The sequence below is a fragment of the Hibiscus syriacus genome, unplaced genomic scaffold (genome assembly GCF_006381635.1).
Source record: "Hibiscus syriacus cultivar Baekdansim isolate YM2019G1 unplaced genomic scaffold, ASM638163v2 tig00110430_pilon, whole genome shotgun sequence".
NCBI lineage: Eukaryota > Viridiplantae > Streptophyta > Magnoliopsida > Malvales > Malvaceae > Hibiscus > Hibiscus syriacus.
This window is the reverse complement of record NW_024062734.1, coordinates 2,054,085-2,071,003: the sequence shown is the minus strand read 5'-3', so window position 1 is coordinate 2,071,003 and position 16,919 is coordinate 2,054,085. Positions and strand designations below refer to the sequence as shown.

Below are 16,919 nucleotides of genomic sequence, written 5' to 3'. Positions count from 1 at the left end.
GAACAAAATAAAGAGGAATTAATCACCGATCAGTCATAATCACAAACGTAATGCAAGATAATAGCTGCTATTTATCAATTTTTTATGGCTTAACTTAAAAATAAGTACACAAACTATACATAAAGTTAGCTTTATTAGGTGACTAAAGAATTTTTCGTTAAAAATATGTGATTAATATTTTTAACGTTATACTTTTAGGTGCCTGGACTGTTAATACGTTAAATTCGACCGTTACGTGACACGTGTCAGACATATAAAAGTTTAAAATTTTAAAATAAAATTTTAAAACTCTTATAAGTCTGACACATGTCACTTAATGGCCAAATTTAATGACAAACATATAAAAGTATAATGTTGGAAACATTATATACCTATTTTTAATGACTTTAGGTATAGATTGAGAACTTATTTTTGCATTAAGCCATTTTTTTATTTTATAAATTATATTAAGAGTTTTGACCCGCAAATTCATAATTATCAAGTCGGATTTAATTTAATTTTACTAATAAATGTTAAAATAAAATCTTTCTCATATTTTTACGAGGCTGAAATAAAATTAAATGGTTTGATCTGTGGGAAAATGAAGACTTTTTATGTGATTAAGCATAATCAAATAGTAATCAAAACCCGAATTTTGAAATTTGGATCTGAGGTTTAGGGTTCCACAAAATTAAAATCGTTTAAATTTCGTCACGATCGTTGAGAAGAGCTTCGATCTTTAGCTTTTCAATTTGGAGGGAAAATCCAAACGGAGCTCGACTTGAAGGTTCTTTCTCTCTTTTTGTCTGTTTAATTCTGTTTATATGTTTATCATGTCAATGGAATGGTTTGTCCAGGAAATTGAACTGCAATAATGTTTTTTTAAGCTATTGATTGTTCTGGTAATTTGCTTGAATATATGTGTGTGTATATATATATATATTAAATTCTTATTTTCGTTTCCTTTGATCTTTCGGGAAACAATACGAGTGGAACTAGAAGCTGTTACAGTTATTATTTGTTGTTAATCATTCTGTTTTGTTATCTTAAAATTGGTGGTTTTTTGAGCTTATTGAAATTTATTGGTGTATAGGCTAGATAAATTATCCTTCAGGTTATGATAAAGCTAATGACATGATCTGTAATTATGTATATAGGAATCTTTATCAAGTTTTAATTTCTTGGAAAGAAATGAGCACTATGATTAATAGAACTCCAAAATCGGGGAGACAATCGTTGTTTTTCCAAGACTTGGCTTCATCGGTCTCTTCCAGGCAAGGGAAATTCTTTAGTCCAGGTCAAGCAGCAGCAGTCTCGGCTTTACGGGGAGAGAATTCTGGTGGCTCGAATCTTCCGCCTCCTCCTATGTACACCTTGGAGGACCGTGCAGATATTTCGCCTGAATACAGGGGATTGGATTATCCTATTTCTCCTGAAAACAAGTCGGATCCAAGAACTCCGGTCCAAAGCTCTGGACGTGACTTCTCTACTCCTGCAAAGAGCAAGTCAGGGGCCAACACTTCATTTGCTGTACTTAATGGACAGCATAGTCAGCAGGGTGCAGCGAGCTTGAGTTGGTGGTCACCCAAGGCAAGTGGCAGTGAGCAGGATGACAAGGGAAAGGGCTCTCCCGTTGAGAGCATGGTTCAGCCTGGTGCTTTGATCACACTTCCGCCTCTGAGGCAAGTTGCCAGGCCAGAGATACAGAATACTTCCATAGCTGCTGGAAATCTGGATGAGGAAGGTTGGGTTACTGTCTATGGGTATGCTCCATGCTTTCATGCTCTACTTAATAGTTGATATATTGTCTAGTTGTCTACTAGCAATCAGTGGTGATTTATCTGCAATGTGGCCTCATTTTTCTGGAATAACTTCTGCTTTGGTTACTTCAGTGGTCATTATCTGCAGTCCCATTTTATCCTTATTTAATTCTCCAAAATTTGGATGTTATCTGCTTAAATGTTTTAAATAATTGCTAATATGGTTTCATTTAATATGTTCGAAAAACAGAAACTTCTTTCTTGGTTTCTTTATGTGCAATTGTGCAGCCTGTAACCTTATATCTTTTGTCCGATACACAATCTACAATCAATAACCTTCTAATATCTCAGCTGTAATTTTAACTTTTCCATTCTTGGTGATTATCATTTCTCCATGTCTGTCTGTTTTAGTTAATTAGTGTGTGGAACCTAAATGTTTGGGTTACTGTCATGGTGTTATTTTGCTGTTAATATGTATGCGAGACCTATGACTTCACTATTTGCTTTCTTTCCAGATTCTCTCCAGCTGATACAAATTTAGTTTTACGAGAATTTGAAAAGTGTGGTGTGATATTGAAACATGTTCCTGGTCCAAGGGATGCTAACTGGATGCACATTCTTTATTCAGTGAATCTTTTCTCCCTATCCTATCCTAATTCCTATCTTCTATTTAGTTCTTCCGCGTTGTCTGTAATGTTCTATAGTGATGAGTATTAGTGATATCTATAATGTTCTTTTGCGATGAGTAGTATGCGCCCTGGTTATCTCTCTTTCGATTCGTTTTTTTTTCAATGTTCATGCTGTTTTCTGTATCTGTCTAAGAAGAAGATAACCAATTTCAGAGACAAATATAAAAGTTGCTTGCTGAAAAAATTAAATAAAGAAATACATTGCTGTTTTTATAACCATGAGTCCATAACATAGTAACTTCTTTGAGTTATAAAACATTAGTTGAATAATGAACATACATTTTCTTACTCGTTCAAGCTGGACTCTAGTTATAAGCTAAATATTTTTAATGGATTTTTATTTTCTGAAACCCGAACTTGATAAGAATTGTTTGTCAACAGATGGGCTGCGATCTTTCAATTGCATCCGTATGTTTTGTTTAGCTTGTAAAGTATGGGTTATTGACATCTTGTCTCGTGTTATCCGTTTTGAGGCCAAAGACTGTTTTCTTTTTCCATGTACCTTCTGAGATATATGCCGTGTTGTATGGGAAAGTCTTAAATTCTGTTGGATTAGCCGAACTGAAAGTAGATGTATGGTATGTATAGTTTCCTGATTAAATCATATTGGTTGATGTTAAAACCAATGCATGGCAATGACTGCTTCCATCTGGTGTAGAAACGATCCGATGCTCTGAGGGCACTTGGCAAGAATGGAATGCAAATAAATGGAGTACTAATTGTTGGTGTGAAGCCGGTGGATCCAATGCAACGCGAGGCTTTAAATGAAAGATTGAATAATCAGGGTTTCCTGACTTTACCCTCAACAACAAGTAGAACATCAGAGCTGAACAACTTCCGGCCACCTCACTCATACCATCTTCAGAATGGCAATGGCAATGCACGACAGTCGGGAGGTCCTTTGGCGAGCCCTACAAAATCATTAGGTAACAAAGTCATGGAGTACTTGTTTGGATATTAGAATCATCTCCACACCTGCCCACGTTTTCATTAGGGCTCATTATGGTGCGCGTGACCGTTTTCCTTCCGGATATTCATTCCGATGACGGAACATATAATTTTCAATAAAAGTAGAGAGTTTCAATATATAATTCCATCTCAAGGAGCAACTTCTCTTACAATGAAAAGTGTGGCAGATTTAGTTGTAAATGTTTATATTTATATATACACAATTTAGACCCACATCAAGTTCTTCAACAAACTCCTACTTCTGGTTTAGTCCCCCCCCTTTTAAATCCTGTTCTGAATCCCCCATGCAGGTCTCTTTTCATCACTGTCACTGGATCAGTGCTTTCTAATCGAAACTATAAGTTAATATCGACTCGAAAATGGGACCTTTCTTGGATTCGATCTTTTGCACTTGTATTTTCATTCTGGCTGCCATTAATGGCTCTTACATGGGGATAACAATGTGGTTTCAAAGTATGACCCAATAACCCTTCTTCTTTACTGCATTCATTTCCTTTGAAAAACACCGCTATTATTATTATTTTCTTCTTTTACAATTCATAATTATAACGATAGCTTGGGGGTCAAGGAAACGCTTTAGTAGTTGTTGCTATTATTTTAGTTTTTACTCTATGAAACATATTTGTTGACAAGAGTTCTTATCTCTATATATTTATTTAATATTGTCGTAACTCAAGCGATTAAAATCAATTGAATCATAAATTGGAAATTTAATTAATTTAACTTTTGATCTGATTTTCATAATATTAACAATCAACTTTTACCGTCGGCACAAATTACTCAATCTCAGTGGTTAAAAAATTTGTTGTTATCTCTTGAAATTTTAGATTCGAGTACTATGTATGTGTATGAGGGGTATAAGAGTTCATTATTAAATGGTTGAGAGTTTTTTAATATACATTAACTTGTATTCGATTTAATCGATCCAACTTAACATGAATTAATTTCGTTAACTATATTAATCAATCAAATTATTTTAAATAAAATTTTTTAAAATAATTAAAATTATATTATATAATATAGATAAAATAATTAAAAATATTATATATTAAATTTATAAATTTAATTATGAATTTTAATAACTATTAACTTATCAATAAAATAAAATTAATAATAAAATTGTTTTAATATAAATATCAAATTAACCGAAATAAACTCAATCAAATTATATAAAATTGTTACTAATACTTAGGGTGCGTTTGGTTCACGGAATGTAAAATTACCAGTGGGAATGTAAGATTACCAGAGAATAAGATTACTGAGAATGTTGTATTTTGTGTTTGGTTGGCTTAGCAGGAATGTAAGATTATCATGTTTGGTTAAAAGAATAAAAGATTATTGGAATGTATATTTGACCAAATTGTCCATATTATATATTTATTTTTTTAACAAGTTGAAAAATATTTATATATTTTCTTAAAAAAAATTAAATTCATAAAATATATATAATTTTTTACAAAATTGAAAATATAAAAAGGTTTAATGAAAGGGTAAATTTTTTTAACCCCTGAACTTCATATAAAATTTTAATTATAGTCTTTTTTTTGTAAATCTAAAATAGTTTAAGAATAAATTTGTAATTTAACATTCGTAGAATTTTTATTATTCAATGACAGAAGAATTATATTTTTGAAAGAAAAAAAAATTAAGGACATTTTAGTCCAAAACGTCGGTAATCCAACAATACCTAAGAAAAGGGAGGTAATAACATTCCCGGTAATATACCCCAAAAAATCCACTATTGGTAATCTTGTATTACCGGGAATGAGATTTTCGGGCTAATCAAACGGGTGAATGTGGATTCCATTCCTATAGGAATCACACATTCCCCCCTCTAAACACTCAGTGTTTGGTTCAAGGATTGTGGGATTCCCATGGGATGGGAATCCCACATTCCCATGTTTGGTTGGTCGGGAATCTCATTCTCGGTAATGTTTTATTACCAATAGTAGATTTTTTGGGGCATATTATCGGGAATGTCATTACTTCCATTCCCTTAGATATTGTAACATTACCGGCGTTTTGGACTAAAATGCCCTTAAATTTTTATTTTTTTTTTCAAAAATATCATTCTTCTGTCATTGAATAATAAAAATTCTACGAAGGTTAAATTACAAATGTATACTTAAATTATTTTAGATTTACAAAAAAAATTCTATAATTAAAATTTTATATGAAATTTAGGGATTAAATTTTTTTTACCCTTTCATTAAACCTTTTTTATATTTTTAATTTTTTTAAAAAAATTATATAAATATTATGAATTTAATTTTTTAAAGAAAATATATAAATATTTTACAATTTGTAATATTATACAAATATATAATAATGACAATTTGGTTAAATATTTTCCTTTAACCAAACACGGTAATCTTACATTCCTACTAAACCAACCCAACACAAAATACAATATTCCTAGTAATCATATTCCCTAATAATCTTTTATTCCCACTGGTAATCTTACATTCCGTAAACCAAATACACCCTAAAAGAAAATAGAAAACGAAGTCCCCTCCATAATCTGGCATGGGATTTGGGCCTGGCCCATTAAAAAGTTTTGGCGGGAGATCGAATTTTTGGCTCCTAAAATCATTCGAAAAACCAGAGCATTCCCTTTATTCATCTTTCCCCCTTTTACTTTGCCATGAACAAACACTACTGACATCACCAGTTTCCAGACGAAGATCACCGATCAGCATCTGTGATGGCTCGCAGCGAGGATTTACAGATAAACACGGCGAAGCGTGCATACAGGAAAACCAAAGAGGAAGGGGATCGGCAGGAAGAGGCGAGGTGGGCAAATGTAATCGGAGATATTCTGAAGAATAGAGGAGAGTACGTGGAGGCACTCAAGTGGTTTCGAATCGACTACGATATTTCGAACAAGTATTTGCCTGAAAAACAGGTGCTCCCCACTTGTCAGTTTCTCGGTGAGATTTATCTCAGGTTCGAACACTACAAGGACGCCTTGATTTATCAGGTATTTTCCTTTCATTTTCTCTCATTTTTTGTTTGTTTGTTGATCGTTCGGTTGAGAAGAGTGGTTTTGGGGCTGGTTTGTTGACTTTATCGAGGTAATTGGTTTTCTAGGCATCGGGAGTATTTACTAAAATTTAAATGGGGGGTTTGGAGAGATATGAACCCGTGTAATATGGAAGAAAATTGTGGTTGAGCAAAGTTTTAACGAGAATTTAAGTTTTGGAAGATGAATTAGATTGTGATCTATCCGGGTGGAGAGAAAGTGCCGAAAACATAAAGTAAAATGTGGGGGGCTAATAGCAGCATAATGTAAAACTTCAATTAATCTAGTCACATTGTCTTCTGCAGATGAAAAAAAATCTTAGACCAAAAAGATAAGTTTGTATTCAGTTTGGTATTCTCAAGGATGCTCCAATAGTTAGAACTGAAACTCTAACTTGGATGTACTAGGTTCAAATCTCAAGAGTTTGAGGAGATTTCCTCCCACTTTGTAGCCGAAAGCTTAGTCTGTCTCCTAGGCACCACAAACTAAAATTTAGTTTGCTGTATTTATGATTAATGGGTAATTATTATTATTTTATTGCAGAAAAAGCATTTGGAACTTGCCAAGGATGCCAATGATCTTGTTGAGCAGCAAAGAGCCAGCACACAACTTGGGCGTACCTACCATGAAATGTTTCTGAAATCTGATGATGACCATTACTCGATTCAGAATGCGAAAAAGTATTTCAAGTCTGCCATGAAGCTTGCTCAGACTCTAAAGGAGAACCCCCCTAATAATAAGTCTTCTTTTATCAAAGAGTATATTGATGCCCATAATAATATAGGAATGCTTCAAGTGGACCTTGATAACTTGGATGAAGTGTTGAAATTTCTCACTAAAGGTTTGGAGATATGTGATGAAGAGGAAGTCATTGAGGATGATGACGCTCGTAGTAGGCTTCATCACAATCTAGGAAATGTTTATATGGAGTTGAGGAGGTGGGACAAAGCACGTGAACATATTGAAAAAGACATAATGATTTGTAAGAGAATTGAGCACCGCCAAGGAGAGGCAAAAGGGTACATTAATCTTGGTGAGTTGCATTATAGGGTTCAAAGGTAGGATGAGGCAATGCTTTGCAACCAGAAGGCATTTGATTTGGCGAAATCCATGGAAGATGAAGATGCTTTAGCAGCTCAAATTGATCAAAATATTAAGACCGTAAAGGAAGCTATAAATGTAATGAAAAAAGAAGAGAAAAATCTTAAGAAGCTGCAAAGAAACATGGTTCTTGCAAAAGAAACACCAAGTGAGCGTAAGTTTCTTCTCCTGCAGCATTCAAGTCTTGATCGTCTGATTGAGAAATCAACAATCATCTTTGCATGGCCGAAGGTTAGTACTTTGGCACATGAATTTACCTTGCTTTTGTTTCTTTTCAAGCATACTTTCATACTATTACAAAAGACGGTTTGAGGTAGCATATAATTATTACCACTATTATTTTAAATCCACCTGAAATCTGCGAATTGGACATGATTGCACAGAATTCTCAGTATGCATTCTTCTATCAATAAGTTTAAGATTAAATGATCTGCCATTGTTTTTCCTTTTTTTCTGAAAGAAGTTTTCTCCCTAATCTTGCCATGCTTAAAAAGCTGCAAATGGAAATGGGTTTGGGGAGTTTTATTGATCCGATTTCGATGTTCCTTTTTATAGTTGAATGGAATAAATAGAATGGATGGGATTGTTTTCTTCATCTCTATGACACTGTTTTCCTTGTTGTTTTATATTTTGTAAAGGACAAAACAGTTGTTAGTTTTCAGTATCAGAGCCAAAGCTGATTATTGGATTGTATTTAAGAGTTTTCATCTTAAGATCCTATTTTCAGTGAGTGATATTTTCATATGCGCTTCAGGCAGCACATTTTTGTTTATTTATTTTAATATTTTTATTATCTTAGCAGGATGTAAAATGTGCACTAATCATATGTATATTGTCTTTGAATTTTAAAGTAGGCAACGACTACCATATCTTCTTGCATATTCGACAGTCGTGCTAATGTTTTGAAAATTTATGTTTAGCATCGTGAATTTGCTAAAAGGAAGAAGCATATAGCAAGCGAACTATGTGACAAGGAAAAGCTAAGTGATGCATCTTTAGTTATTGGAGAATCATATCAGAAGCTCAGGGACTTCAGCAAAGCCATTAAATGGTACAAAAAAAAGTTGGGAAGGATATAAGGAAATAAAAAATCTGGAGGTGAACTTGATATTAGTTTTATGATCCGTTGATATAAGGAAATAAAAAATCTGGAATGCAATGGTGACTGGACTGGAGCACTTGAGGCATTTAAAGAGGGATACAGGTAATTTTTCTGTTCTTTACTGTTTTAGGTACCTTTTTGGTAAGTTTTCAATTGTCTGTTTACTAATTCCATTTCCATTACCTTTTCTTTATGAAATTAAGATGGTGTTTAATAAACTGAAAAATTAAGCATTTAAAAAATTAATTGTTGAACTTTTAATATTGAATTTAGTAAGTACTGACCTTAAACTATAAAAATTGTTTGGACTGTTCTTAAAAATTAAGTGTTGAATATAAATATATCGTTTGTTAAATGAAAATGTTAAATTTTTAAAAAATCATTTTATATTTTTACCATTAATTTTAATTTGAAAAACAATTACAAATAAATAATTTTAACAATACCCAAACTAATAATAAAAGGAATTAGTTTAAATTATTGTGAATTGATTTGCAATTGAAAGGAGAAAGATATTAAAAGGAAAAGAAGTTAAAAATATAAATTGACTGAATGTATTCTCCATTAAGTGACAAGTCACCTTTTATCCATTAATCTTTATCAATGCTTTCATGTTGAAGAATTTCTGTTCAATGTTTTTTTAAATATTTGTTATCTGATACATTTTAAAAAAATTAAACTGCTAAAAACATTAATTTGCAATGGATTGTTTTTTTAATGGGTTATCAAACAAGCCCTAAGCAGTTTCCTTTAGAATATATCAGGTGTCCCGTGACCTTGTTCTTGAATAATTGCTGCCTTGCAAGGCCATTTAAATATTATCATTGTCATGATTCTTCAGAAAACAATATTTAGCCTGATATTTAGGACACAGTAAAACTGTCACTTTCAGAGGGTGTAAGAGTGAACTTGCATTTCTGAGCACTTTCTTTCATATTGAGAAGTTATTTAAAAAAATGTTAAATATTATTAGTGCAACCAAAGGATGCAATTATTGCTCCTGTTCTGTTGATGCTTTGGTCTTTAACTTTAGGTGTTGATTGTCGAATATTTCAAATCAGTGTTTTGTACCACTTAGGAAATTGCCGGTCTTTGCAACAAAAAATTCTGATTGTTTTCTTTGGATGAGTAAATTATTAGCATCCTTGCAGGCCAGGTCATTTTTTATTTTTCTAAAATCAGGCTTGTTACCTCCTACTTGTCTTTTACACTAGAAAGTTTTATTTTGTTCTGTTATCGCATACTGCAGGATTGCTACTGAAGCTAAACTTCCTTCCATTCAGCTTTCCGCACTCGAGAATATGCACTATAGCCACATGATAAGATCTGACAATGTTGAAGAGGCCAGGTAAATTTGTTTACATGAACCCTGATAAGATAGCTACTTGCATTTAACTTTTATTACTGGTAAAACTGAAGTTATTAAGTTCTAAAGGTAATTTGTTTGGACTTTTAAGATTTTGAGGGTTCAATATAGGTTCATGATGTTGTCAATATTGGTTTTTGTTCCTGATGGAAGCTTCTTTCTTAGGAGGTTGCAGCTTGAAATTGACCAATTGAAGCAGTCAAAAGTTCAGGAGCTTTATGCAAAACACAACGTAACAAATTGCTGCTCTGAAACAGACAGAGAAGGGGATGATCATTTCTCAGATGGCATGCCTAATACATACTTGGAGGCTTTGTGTAGTTCCAGTTCTAAAAGATCAGTGCCTTTAGCAGCTAGTGGAGAGTCAAATGATGATTTACCTCTAATTTCACTTATCCGACCCCAAAAAGGATCACCCAAATGTAAAACAGCTCACACAGTAAAAAAATATATTTCCATGGAGCTGGATGACACTTTTCAAAAAGGTTTGTCTAAACCAACAAGTAATCAGCAAACAGGTGTTGGACGTAAACATGTCCGTCTAGTCCTTTCAGATGATGAAGGAAATTTATCTGATGATGCAAGAAGACTGCGTAAATGCTCAGTTGAAGTTGCTGCTTCAGATGAATGTTAGTGTACTTTAGATATGAATTTTATTGGGTGACTGTTAAAAGTGTAAGTAATAACTCAGTTGTAGTTTTTACCTGTCTACAGTTACGAGGAAAAGTAGTTCAGCAAGTTCTGATATTAAATTGCAGGTATACAAGCAACTGGTGTAATCCCAAAGAATATTGTTAACCTTGTCAAGTTGTCGCACAATTGCTTGATCCTTTTGGTTTGCAGGATATCTCACCAGTTGCCTCCAGAAGTCCCAGCAGGTCCTGCAATCTCGTCAATATTGAAGAAAGCACTGGTTCATACAAATCCCCCATAACTGTTTCAACTGGAAAAGTTATCAGATCTCTGAGCGAGGCAGAAGTCATTATTGGTTCCAATTATGCTGATAGGACTTTGAAATGTGGCATCAATGCTTCTGAAAACTTATTGCATAGACTTGATTCTCCTCATCTCAAATTGCATGCTACTGATAATGAGGTTGACGTGAGTATTTCCCAATTTTCTTTTGTATAGCTTAATTTGGTCTGTTTTTGACTTATTTGTTGTCATTGCTGTTAAGAGAAATGTAATATGTACACAAGGAGTAGCTAGCATTGCCTATTCAGTTTTCTGCAATTCTTGGCTAATTATTTAACTTCTTAAAGTAGAGTGCTAAGAATGGGTGTGGAAAATTGAATTTCAATGTTTTAATGCAAAATTGGTTCTTAAAAACCTATAACTGTTCATGTACATTGTTGTGAAGCACAGTCTGCCTTAATGGTCTTACGCATTTTGAATTCTGTTGTTTGCTTACTCTGCTAATTTTTTGCTGTTGTAATAATTGCAGGGCTGCATTGCATTACAAATAGACGACAACATAATAAATGTGTCAGTGAGCTCATTTGTGGCTGGGAACAAGATAAGCATCGAGTCTTTGAAGGTTGAACTAGCTTGTTTATACTATTTGCAGCTTCCTGTAGAGAGAGTTCAACAGGTAGGGTTTAATTGTCAAAATTTACTTGTTTCTTATTTTAACAATTTTGGGTGAGCACTGTAGTTTGCTAGAAAGTATTAGTTTTCTACATTAGAGTTCTTGAGATTGCTACCTACCATTACTTTTTCCCTTTACTCATCATTGGTCATAATAACTGCATTGTTCCTCTTATTCAATTATGTTTTGTTCTTTCCAGATCGCTTATTGTTCAGTTAATTGTCTTATTAGGTCTGTTGCCTATCATTCAAAACCTGGAATGTGGTGGAAGACCTCTAGAATCCTTTGAAAACTTTGACTCTTCAGAATCATCTGAGGAAGCTTCCAGTTGATGTGCTGACCAGTGGTATGTATAGCAATTGGTTCTTGTTATCTGAAGCAATGACCTCATCTCATATTTTCTTATAGTTCCTGCAGCCTTATTTACTGTTGTATGAATTATGGTGCTTCTGTGTTTAAACTAATTATTTCAGTTTTGAAGTGTGTTTCGTTCATATTCTTGTCACGTTGATAATACTATCTCCTGTGTAGTAGTTTCAATCAAGTTATCTGAACATAATTCCACCTTTTTAGCATGGCAAAGTACCCTTTAGATGTTTGGTCCTGTATTGTTAATCTCTATCAAATGGTTAATATTGTGCGTGCTTCTTTGAGATGTTTCTGAATAAAGATCTGTTATGACCCTGCGAGAGAAGAAGAATAATCGAAAGAAAATAGAGGAAGGAAGATTAAAGAAGAGGAGAAAGGAATTTCAAGAAGATTGAGTTTCATTCATTTCAATCATATCGTAAGCCCTACCTAGTACATTGCTTATATATTTACATTGTACCAACCCATTTACCAGCTGGCAATACAGCTGTCTCTAACAGTTAGATTCCCTTGCAGGTGCTGTTGGCTTGACTTCCTTCACTGCTGGCAGCACACCTCCCCTTAATTGAAATCCCTAACCCTATTTCCAATTTCCCTAATTCTCCTCCGTTTTCTCTGATTAATGAATCTCTCATGATCATGACAAGATCATTCAAATTTCAAACCACTTTCACCTAGCTGAGTTATGATCTTAATGTTCTACAGTCGACACATGTTTAAGATGAAAGATGCCGCAGACTTCCTGAGCATTCGTGTCACATTGATAACACTATCTCCTGTGGAATAGTTTCAATCAAGTTATCTGAACAGAATTCTACCATTTTAGCATAGCAAAGTACCCTTTATATGTTTAGTCCTGTATTGTTAAACTCTATCAAATGGTTAGTCTTGGGCATGCTTCTTTGAGATGTTTCTGAATAAAGATCATTTAAATAATTTTCACCTAGCCGAGTTATGATCTTAATGTTCAACAGTCAACACATGTTTAAGACGAATGATGCCGTAGACTTCTTGAACATTTTCAAATAGAAATAGTTAGCCAGCTTAATCCGTGCATGTTATTTTCAATATTACGATTTCAATATAACTTTTTCCTTATTTGAACTTCTTTTTAAGTGATGTAAAACCATGTTAATCTTCACAGGGTGGGTCCAAAAGCACTTGATGAAGCTGTATATCGACAGCTGCAAAGAATTACACGAGACACGAAGTATGAAGTTGCTTAGAAAATTGTATGTTTCTGAGGTAAGAATGAAGGTTAAACAGTAGTTTGTTGCTGATGCTATATTTTGTATTGTTACATATTCAACAAACTGCTGCAGGGTAGCCTGTTACATTACCACTGGGAAGCCTAAATGGTTTTATTCTATTTTCAACTCTCTATTTACCAGATAGAGGATGAAGTCAACGTATCTAATTGTGCACTGCTAGATATATCAGTAATTCCATTGTTGAATGCCTTGCATACACACACAGGGGTTTCAATGCTAGATCTTTCTCACAACGCGTTAGGTGATAATATCCCATTTCTGTTCCATCTTCCAAATAGTTCCGAAGTTTTGTTCACATGACAAGTTGTTACTCAATATCATATGAAGTCCTATTTTTCTTAAAAATGAATAAACCTGCATTTCTTTTGAACTTAGTGTTCCATTTGATGTATCTATTCCAGGAAATGGAACAATGGAGAAACTCCAACAGCTTTTTTCATCATCGAACCAAACATATGGTGATTTGACTTTAGACTTGCATTGCAATAGATTTGGTCCAGCTGCTTTATTCCAGGTATGTGGCCTATGTTATAAGCATCTTTTTTCAGCAATTGAGAGCTTCATGTTTTCTTTTCACACTCTTTTGAAAAGAAACATCATTTCTTTAATATTGTTTCTCTGTATTTGTTCAATTTGTATTAGGATAATGTCATAAATGACTTGAAGTTTATCAAATATTTTACAATGCAGTTATCTGCTTCAATAAAATTTCAATGCACTAATTGTATTATCAGATTGTGCAATAATGTGAAACTTAGACTTAAAGTTAACTAGAGATGAAGTGACAGTTACCAATAATATATTAACATGTGGCATTAATTTTAGAATACCGATTCCAGTTTTTCAAAACCATTAATATCTAAACTTTTTAAGAAGAGAAAAATTATCTAAAAATTTTACAAAAAATGTTTTTTTGTTAAATTCACAGATTAAATATGTGATAAACATCTGAGTTTTTAAAGAATATAAAAAGGAATTATTTATTAGAATCTTTTCTTTCTTTCCTCTCCCCTGCTAATCTCTTCATATTATCTATTTGAGTTCGAATTTGGCATTGGTAGGACAGATTCAGCCTGAAAATGTTGAGATGAGAGGGAGAGATCAGGAGAAAGGGGGGTGGGGGAAACGGAAGAAAGAAAGGAAAAACTAGAAAAGAAAAGCAAAATTAAATTTTAACAGTTCTAGTTATGGGTCCTAAATTAACACACAAAATTAAAGTACAAGTATAAAAATAGACTTAAAAGTAACATGGAACATTTGATGAACTCCTGGGACCATTTGTGACATTATCCCGTATATTTGAACACACTATTTTAATTTTCTTTTTCCCAACTTTGGTGCATAGTTGTTAATTAGTTTTTTTTTTGCACTTCTTAAATATTGCAAGAAAACTGATTTTTTTCACAGAAATATACTTCTAATTCTCTCTCATGGCAGTTAGAGTAGCCCACCCCTCTGTTTGGCATCCTAACATGTTTACATTTCACTCATAATTAGATTTGTGAGTGCCCTGTGCTGTTCACGCGACTTGAAGTGCTTAATATCTCTGGTAACCGTCTCACTGATGCATGCGGATCATATCTTTCAACTATCATAGAAAAGTGCGGAGGTAAATTGCGTTCCCTACGGTTACATGTAGTAATGGCATATAAATAGGGTTCCCTTTGGAATAATTGTGTTTTGCTCGAGTATATCAACTTATGCCTCTTTTTATCTTTAGCCCTGTATAGCTTGAATGTAGAGAGGTGCTCCATTACTTCTAGAACAGTTCAAAAGGTTGCTGATGCACTGGATACCAAATCTATACTATCACAACTTTTTATTGGTATTCTTACCTAATCAATGAATAGTTCAATTAAATTCTACATTTGTTTATGGAAAGCTCTCTAAGCATCACTGTTTGTGGCAGGGCATAACAATCCTGTATCTGGGAATGCTATCAGTTATTTATTGGGCAAACTAGCTACTTTGAAGAGGTTTACAATAAACAGTACACTTTTCTCTTCTTTCTTTAAGTACATTTAATTGGAGAAGCACCTAAGCTTCAAGCTTGCCCCCTTTTTTTCCCTACAGGTTTTCAGAGCTTAGTCTAAACGGCTTAAAACTAAACAATACTGTGGTTGATGGTCTTTGTCACCTAGCTAAAACCTCATGTTTATCACGACTGATGCTTGAGGGCAACCGGTATAGGAACTGTAAGCAGTTTTCATGTCACCATGTTTTTTTACATTAATATTTGTTTTCTTTGAGCGTATTAGTTAAGTTTCTTCCTCTTCTGATGCCATTTGTAGGATGGAGCACTTGGATTGACTCACTCATTTTTCAGCACGATTGAGGAGCCTTTGAAAATTGATTTGTCTTTTTGTGGAGTAACATGTACATACATTTCTGAACTTAACACTAATGTTATGTTCATTAGTGGCATTCTTGAGTTGAATCTTAAAGGAAATCCCATTATGCAAGAGGTTTGTCTATGCTATAGATATTATTTTCTTCAGCCTAGAAACCCTGAATTTGGATTTAAGATTACTCTGTGTTGAATATGACTGGATCCATGAAAACAGGGTGGCAATGCATTAGCATCACTGCTTATGAACCCTCAATGTTGTCTAAAAGTTCTGAACCTGAACAAGTGTCAACTGGGGATGGCTGGGATTCTTCAAATAGCTCATGCACTAGCAGGTTATATTACCAGTTCCAGTATGATTTTTGAGTTTTTTAATCAAAATCTAAATTTCTAATTTCTAAGTTGGTTTTCTTCACAGAGAATGAATCTCTGGAAGAGCTCAATCTTGCTCATAATGCCGATATGGATATTCAATGACTGCTATGGAAGTTCTTGCCAAAGAAACTCAACTCTAGACTGCAAGCTCATTCAAGAGTTTTCCCTTGCCAACGGAATGGCTAAACGGTTGCAGTTGTTAGATCTTAGCGATAATGGGTTATCAATTCAAGCTTCAGAAGCTTTATATAGTGCTTGGTCATCAGGTTCAAAGGCTGGCTCATCTCGGCGACACATCGATGATCGGATAGTCCATTTTTCTGTGGAAGGAAACAAGTGTTGCGGACTCAAACCCTGCTGCAGAAAGGATTGAATTTCTCTAATGATGCTGGTACGTTTCCATTTGCATGTCACCTTTATAGTAACAACTGCTCATCATAGCAAGACATTTGGATTTCTTAGGGGTCAGCAATGTTCCAACAGTAATTTGCTATGTAATTGTTAGTAGCTTCAACTGATTGGAAGTGTATAGTTATTTGCCTTGATTAATAAAAATATTAAAGCCATTGTTATCTTTTTTTTGGGTCAATTAGTATTTATATTTTATTTCTGTATGATTTTAGAAAAACATATATTTTTTACAATATTGGATTATTAATAAAAAATTAGCTGATCCTTATTTCCATATGTAATGGGGTAAGGGGGAGATAGAATAGTAAGCTGCCCCCAACGCCAGGTTGAGAGCAACTTTCGTAGGAGACCTCCAAATTATGAAATGCCTTCCGTGGGTAAATGATTATATGAGTACATATCATAATTAATTGGAAAATTTCTATTCCAAGTAGTGGTGATAAATGTATAGATTCGGGTGCGTTCGGATCATATTGTTTTTGTATTAGTATTATTTTGATTTAAATGCGGTGACGATACCAATTGATACATAGTTTCATCAACAATGCCCAAACGTTTAGCAAAATAAAA

The 16,919-nt window shown here is 33.7% G+C and overlaps 1 protein-coding gene and 1 pseudogene across 1 annotated transcript; both read left to right on the top strand.

Annotated features, from left to right (window-relative positions):
• The first annotated feature begins 580 nt into the window (after positions 1-580).
• On the top strand, positions 581-3,530 carry LOC120125282 (nuclear pore complex protein NUP35-like). Its single transcript, XM_039143755.1, has 4 exons — positions 581-766; positions 1,137-1,742; positions 2,255-2,366; positions 3,087-3,530. Exons 2-4 carry the CDS (start codon positions 1,171-1,173, stop codon positions 3,387-3,389), a joined length of 987 nt encoding a protein of 328 aa, XP_038999686.1. The 5' UTR covers positions 581-766; positions 1,137-1,170; the 3' UTR covers positions 3,390-3,530.
• Positions 3,531-6,049: 2,519 nt separating this feature from the next.
• Positions 6,050-16,498, top strand: LOC120125275 (annotated as a pseudogene).
• Positions 16,499-16,919: the final 421 nt, after the last annotated feature.

Excerpts from the sequence above, each read along its gene's own strand:
- LOC120125282 (XM_039143755.1), top strand. The coding sequence starts at position 1,171 with ATGAGCACTATGATTAATAGAACTCCAAAATCGGGGAGACAATCGTTG. Across the intron at positions 1,743-2,254 it reads GGTTGGGTTACTGTCTATGG|ATTCTCTCCAGCTGATACAA; the intron begins GTATGCTCCATG and ends CTTTCTTTCCAG. Across the intron at positions 2,367-3,086 it reads GGATGCACATTCTTTATTCA|AAACGATCCGATGCTCTGAG; the intron begins GTGAATCTTTTC and ends CATCTGGTGTAG.